Here is a 7,188-nt window from a genome sequence, read left to right as displayed (position 1 = left end):
TTTATTCTATTGTCGCCTACAAATTTCAATATTTAGACCCGCTGTCAATCTTGGCCATTGCAAGGTCAAACGTATAATTTTACCGTGCATTGGGCACCTGCAGCGGCGGTGTTTTGCAGAAGTCAGCAGGGCTGCAGCCCACGGATTCTCCCCGCTGCAGGGAAGCGCGCGGCGCGCGGCGGCTCAGTGTGAACTCACGGCCGACAAATGAACTGTGTGCTCGTGTGTTCTGGTAATAGCAAAATGAGGAGCCTGTTGGAATATCGGAATGAAATGCCGTGAGTATTGGAATGAACCTGCATATTGTGTCTTGGAAGTATTGACAATGTGATAAATATAGCCTATTATGTAGGCTACCTCAACGGAAATTATTAAAGATCAAATGTGCACTACAATGCACACCATTTTCTACATTATTGTTAACTGAGAGTGTGTGTGCATGTGTGGGAGTCTGTGTGTGTGTGTGTGTGTGTGTGTGTGTGTGTGTGTGTGTGTGTGTGTGTGTGTGTGTGTGTGTGTGTGTGTGTGTGTGTGTGTGTGTGTGTGTGTGCGTGTGTTTGTATGTGAGCGTGTGCAAGAATATAAGTTCAACACGTTGTGTTCTGATTAAGTGATTGAGAGCTATAGTATAAAAAGGCCGAGAGATAATAGATGCCATTTCAATGACTTTAATAAGCAAAATAGGAAACAATTTCTTCCAAAAACAACAGAAAATAAGACAAAACAGAAACCAGCCTGAATGGAACTACAACAGTTCAAATTTAAGTTGTTTTACTCTTATTTATATAAACAGGATTGAAAATTGATCCCCATCATCGCAAAATACATGGAATTGCTAAAAACAGAACAACAACCCGCTGCTGCAGTTTCAATTTGATTTCAACACAGTTGAATCAGTAACAAACCAAAGATTGTTAAATGCATGACTTTCCAACAATAGTTTCAAATGCAAGCACCATGCTTATTTGATATGATCTGAAAGTTCGTTAATTTAAATCATTAAAATAAAAACTTTAACTATGCATCTGGCCAGCAGAACCAGAATCATCAACAATAAAACAAAACAAAAAAAATGTATTACATATACACAGAGTTTTCATTTTGAAACTTTGTACAACCTCTTTCCCCTTTTTTAACTGACCCGCAGAGAAAAAAAATCAGGAAAACACAGCATCAATAGTTTTACAATGTATTACAAATGCATGCGTTATCTAAATACCTGTTGACTGGAGCCTAATGCTAAATCCCTGACATAGGTTAGTCGACGTTTTGGTAGCGGTGTGTTTTGTCGAGTACGTGTGTGTTGACAACATGAGGTGGTCCCGCTGTAGCACAGGTGACTCTGAAGGATGCGCCATCAAGTGAATGAGATCATTCTGACGGTGTGTGTGATGTGGTCAGGGTGGCGCAAGTGTTATAGCAGGCTGCACGTCGCATTCAAATTAGAGGCAGGAGTAGACAGCCACTTTTAATTGCAGGCATGTTCCAGATTATGTCAAATTGATAATTGAGTAGCTTATTTTAAGAACAATTTAACAATCACTTAGTGCGGTGTCAGGCCGTTTAAAACTGTCGCGTCCTTCAGCATCGCAAGGCAGTAGTAAATGTGAGTCTAAAATGATCCTAAAATGTCCACAATTATTGGCTTTGCTTAATAATCACGAAGCATTTGATGAATTCCTGGAGGGGGGTTTGCACAAAATCCAAAATGAAAACTTGAAATAGTTAACCAAAAGTGCACTTGACACACAAAGTTTGTTGTATTTAAATGCAACTGAAAAAATGCCCACATCTCTCAATCAATATCCCAAGTGAAAAAAATATATATAGAAAAACACAACACAAAGAAAGAAAGAAGTTCAAACCAGCCTCCTCAATCTTGGTGTGCAGTTTTTTTTGCGGTTGCATAATATTTACAAGCCAAAAGAAACCTCCACCACTGCACCGGCAGTCCTGCTGTTCTACGCCCGTTGCATTACTCGTCTAACCCCCAAACTATGGAGAAGCGCAATCAACAACATGCTCTTAATATACACGAGAAGATGAAAAGTACAAAATAGAAATTATCACCATACATGTCCAGCATGCAGGATTAATATTTAATGCAGATTTTTTGTTACACTATATATTCGAATATAACCAAGCAGGCAATAAATCAATGAGATGTTGCATAAAGTGTAGGGATTGTTGGACAGAAGTAAAGTTTGCATAATGTAAGAGTCCTGCTTTCGGAAAAATCTCTTGGATTACAGATATACGGGGGGGGGGGGGGGGGGGGGGGGCACTTTTGATTGAGTCTCCCAACTTTTCTCTGCGTTGCTTCGCAGGCTGCATGAGAACGAGGCCTGCTTTTTAACAACGTGTCATCTTTTTGAAGAACCAAAAAAACGGACAAAGTGGCATATTCTTTTTTACACTAAGCAACTAATCTACAAAGATCCGTGGGACCGAACAAACATCCCGCAACGCTCTTTGTATCTCGGTTGTCCCGCGGAGGACGAGATGAGTATATATGGAAATAGTATTTGATGTATTATTCTTCTATTATGAATATAATCTCCCGTTATTAGTAGAACCATGAACAGGTATGGAAGGGTGGGTTGGTTATTATTCATTGTTCATCAGCATCGTTTTTGGGGATGGAGGGATGAAGAGAGTCACAAAAAAAAAGAAGGCTTCTACAACTCACATGAAGAACTCGGGGGAAGACGGGGTGTCGCTCGTCGACCCGGCCTCCCGAAACCCGCTGCCGGCCCCCGGGCCCGCCAACTTCTCGCACTTGAGTTTGTAGGCGTCCCTCTCCCGCGCCAGCCGGTGGATCTCCGCCTTGAGCTGCTCCACCTGGTTCATCAGCTGCGTCTTCTCGTTCTCCAGCACGTGTTTCTGCTGCACCCGCTTGAAGCGGCAGGACTGCGCGTAGCCCCGGTTCTTCAGGGTCCTCCTCTTCTGCTTCAGACGTATCACCTCGTCTTTGGTGAAGCCTCGCAGGTGTCTGTTGAGCTCCCGCACCGACATGGACACCAGCTGGTCGTCGGAGAAGCGGTCCTCCACGTTGCCGGAGCCGTGGTGGCCCGACTGGCTCATGTGTTGATGGTGGTGGTGGTGGCGGTGGTGGTGCAGTGGCTGGTGCTCGTCCGGTGACATGGGGGACGGGCTGTCGGATTCCTGGCTGTGGTGATGGTGGTGTTGGTTGTGGGACGGGTGGCTGTGCCCTCCCAGGTCGTCGGAGTGGTGAGGGATGCCGCCGACGTACGGGTGGTGCTGGTGGTGCTGGGGATGGCCATGGTGCGTGTTGTGGTGTTGGTTGTGCGGGGCCCCCCTGTAGCCCTCGAAGCTGCCCTGCTGCTGGAGCTGCTGCTGGGCGTGCGGGGGAGGAGGGTGGCCGTGGCCCGTGGCTCCGATCAGGGCCTCCACTGCGTCCTCCGGGGTCAGACTCAGCGTCTGGGGGTCCATCTGCTGGTGGTAGCCGTTGTTGGGCATCCAGTAGAGCTCCTCTAGGTGGCTCTTCTGTTCCGCGGGGCTGAAGCTGGGCGACGAGGGCACCGAGCTGCAGGGCGTGCTGATGGGGGTGGAGGACACGGAGCCCTGGGGCTGGAGGCGGTTACACTGGCGCACCCCGGCGCGCTCCAGTCCGGCCAGGCCTTCCTTCTTCACGTCGAACTTCATCAGGTCAAAGTCGTTGACGTATTCCAGAGCCAGAGGACTGTTGGGCAGCTCGGCAGGCATGTTCATCTCAGTGCTCATGGTGCTACTGCTACTGCTGCAGCTGCTGCTGCTGAGTCTTTTTGTGCAGATGTGCAAGGGGTGCAGGTCGAACGACGCACAGAGCGACTTGCCGTTCAGAGGTTCTTCTCTCCTTTCTTGTCTCATGCAATAGTTCTTATAACTCCCCCGCCGCTACGCACCAGTTTGGTGAAAGCATGAGACGCTGTGCAACGGGGCACAGGGAAAAAAGAAATGCGAGAAAAAGTAGAGAGGCAAAGTTTAAAACTTAATGCTCTTCTAACGACATCGGAATTTGCGTCATGTAGCCCACTTCAGCAGGACTAATCTGGCAACACCGACCAGGGCAGGAGGTAGCACGTACAATCTCAGTCTCTTCAGTAGAAGTGTGTTCGACGAGGGGAAGAAGAAGAAAAAAAAGACATAAATTAAAGAAACACCACGTATAAGCGACAAAGTAAAAGGCACCAGTCCCCCCGAAGATAAAAAAGCTTCTTCTTTGTCGTTATAAGTCCTTTTCACCAGGAAAATAAACAACGTGGAGACCAATAAGCAAAAAGCGTCGGGCGTCTGAATATGCTGAGAAGCAGCTTTCCAGCTCTGCACCGCAGAGATTCAGGCTCGCTTCTCGGACTAACTCACTACCGAGTATCCAGCAGACTGTGCCCGGCCGCCCCGCGACGCTTTATCCTTATAGCGCGCAATGACGTCGTGCGGGAGGGCTGGTGCCGACGCGCGGCGCACTCCAATGGGAAGCGTCCTATTGGAGGAAAAAGGAGAAGGGGGCTGGGATAGAGGGGACGAGGGGAGGGACCTCCTTTTGACAGATACAGACAGTCAGCTGACTGACTTGAGGTAAAGGCACATATCGAGATGAGTTCACTTTGCAAGCATTGCGCCTCGTTGAAGTCCCGCGTTCAACGCGTACTTCATATCTTACGTTTAAGTTCTTTATCTTTTTTCGATAATAACGAATAATGTTTAACTGTTTTAAATCGGAAAGAGAAGCTTAACCTACTTCTGAACCAAAGCAAGTGTGTTAATAGCACATCAGTGAGCGATAAAAACGTATGTTTCATTACACATTGCTCGATATACATATTACACCTAAACGAATGGTTCCTATATCTGTCGATATAGTTTGGATAAGATTACATGTTGTAGAATAGGCCTATATGCTTAAACATAGAAATAACAATAGGCCTATTAACGGCAAAGGGTGTCATCCAGTTCTGTTTCTGTCAAGATATTAAAAGGCTTCCAGTTTTCAATTATCCATTCGGATAATCCATCCCTTCATCCACCTAATCCTCTCGAGCAAAAAGAGCGTGTCCAAAAAACGGAACACAGTCATTCTAAATTGTTTCCAGAATAAGATTAATAGTATTTGCCATCCTCATTGTAGTTTTCAGGTGAGTGCATATAAAAGTTACGATAAAGTGTCATTATAGATTTTGCCTAGAAAGTAGTCGCTGTGTTCTCAGACAGCGCGGTCGCTGCTCCACCTGAACCAGGCTCAAGGCTGCCCCTACGTGGACGAACTGCGTAATGATTCAGCATCTTTCTTTTTAGGTGCACGTTTCACTCGATCAACCCTTTATTCGCATACATGCCATGTTGGGGACGGTTCTTTCTTAAGCGTTTTATAACATAATGGTGACGTATGCATTCTCACCATGGCGACCTTTGCTGTAGGCATAGGATTACCAGTTTAGCTCACTTACCCCTATTATATTCTGGAGTTAGATTCGATACCTCACACTTTACACTACAATAGTCCACACTCCACACGCTGTATATTGGTAAACGTATTGGAACGCAGCCCTACATAGGCCCTGCGCGCTGCAGATTTGTTTTAAAATCTTTTTACGCATTCTCTAAAAACGTTTAAAAATTTCTCGTTCTATAAGGAAACCGTTTTTAAATGGGTCAATTTAAGTCATCGATTATATAATCATTTCTTTCCCACCTCATATCCACGGCTGAATGCGCTACAGCATATTGATCACCCTGTGTGTTTGTGTGTGTGTGTGTGTGTGTGTGTGTGTGTGTGTGTGTGTGTGTGTGTGTGTGTGTGTGTGTGTGTGTGTGTGTGTGTGTGTGTGTGTGTGTGTGTGTGTGTGTGTGTGTGTGTGTGTGTGAGTGAGTGAGTGAGTGTGTGTGTGTGTGTGTGTGTGTGTGTGTGTGTGTGTGTGTGTGTGTGTGTGTGTGTGTGTGTGTGTGTGTGTGTGTGTGTGTGTGTGTGTGTGTGTGTGTGTAAAGAGCAGTTGGCGCGTGCTAAAGATAAGATCAGATGAGTTCTTTCTTCTTAATCAACCTGTGTAGTTATTTCTAATGATCAATAGGCCTGCGTTCAATTCGACTCGTTTCAGCTTCATATGGCCTCCAGGCAGCCTACTGCCTGACCTTCCTTTTCGGGATTTAATGTAAGCTTTGGGCAAGTACAGATATTTGTATTAAAATGATATGAATGGAGATGAGGTCTGAAGAGGCCCTTCCTTAAAACGAATAAGAAGCACGGTATTTGTTTATCTGGAAATTAATTTAGGATTGACAGCTTAACGAAAATAGTTAAGCTATTTTAAGTGCATATTATTATTATTTGTATTATTACCACAATAATAATAATCACAATAATAAGGATAATTATTCGAATTTGTTTTATTATTATGCAACGTGAAACATTCGTCAAAAACTAATTATGAATATCCAGATGTCAAGCATATTTTATAGTTTAAAACGGCATCGTTTGCTATTTGTATTTCCTCCGAGTATTATTTTTGTCACGGTCAGGTGGAATACAAACTTATCTAGCATACATTTTTTGTATAGGCCTACACGTCCTGTGAACTGCAACCATACCTCCGCTCAATAAACAGACCATACCTGTTAACAAAATGTAGACTGTAGACAGAAAAACGTACAAAATAAATAAATTATTAAAATGCATCCTAGTCTACGTCGAACGTTTAAAAGAGAGAGAGAGAGAGAGAAAAAAAATAGTTACGAAGCCGAACTTCAGAAGCGCGCTTCACACGCGGCGCGGAGCAGCGGCGCTGTGAGCGCGTTCTCTCTGAGGCCGAGTCGCCGGCAGCCCCATTAGCCTGTAATGCTCTCTAATATAGCCCGAGTCCACCGTCTAATAGATCCAGGCTGCCCCGCCGACGGCTCTCCCCCTTCGGTAATAACGGGCTGTAATGGAGAGACGAGATGTAAAAAGCGCCCATGTCAGCAGCATATCGGTGGTTAATGATCTATTAAGTGATCTGCGTGCTTATGGACAGCGAAAAAAAGTGTCTATGCATGCTTATCCCCCCCTCCACTCCCTCTCCCAGCCCCACTAATGAGAGTCCCATCCTACGGATTTTAGGAATGAATAACAGAAATAAAATCCCCTTTAAAATGTTGCGTTTAGTTGACAAGGTAGCTGGATGCCGGGGCACACGGAGCGCCTATAGCGGGGAT

The 7,188-nt window shown here is 45.3% G+C and overlaps 1 protein-coding gene across 1 annotated transcript; it reads right to left on the bottom strand.

The window, feature by feature from the left end:
- Positions 1 to 652: 652 nt before the first annotated feature.
- On the bottom strand, positions 653 to 4,406 carry mafba (MAF bZIP transcription factor Ba). The gene has a single exon (XM_030355425.1). The coding sequence runs from the start codon at positions 3,868 to 3,870 to the stop codon at positions 2,686 to 2,688; it is 1,185 nt and encodes a 394-aa protein (XP_030211285.1). The 5' UTR covers positions 3,871 to 4,406; the 3' UTR covers positions 653 to 2,685.
- Positions 4,407 to 7,188: the final 2,782 nt, after the last annotated feature.

The sequence above is a fragment of the Gadus morhua genome, chromosome 1 (genome assembly GCF_902167405.1).
Source record: "Gadus morhua chromosome 1, gadMor3.0, whole genome shotgun sequence".
NCBI classification, from domain to species: Eukaryota; Metazoa; Chordata; class Actinopteri; order Gadiformes; family Gadidae; genus Gadus; species Gadus morhua.
This window is presented reverse-complemented; position numbering and strand designations above follow the sequence as displayed.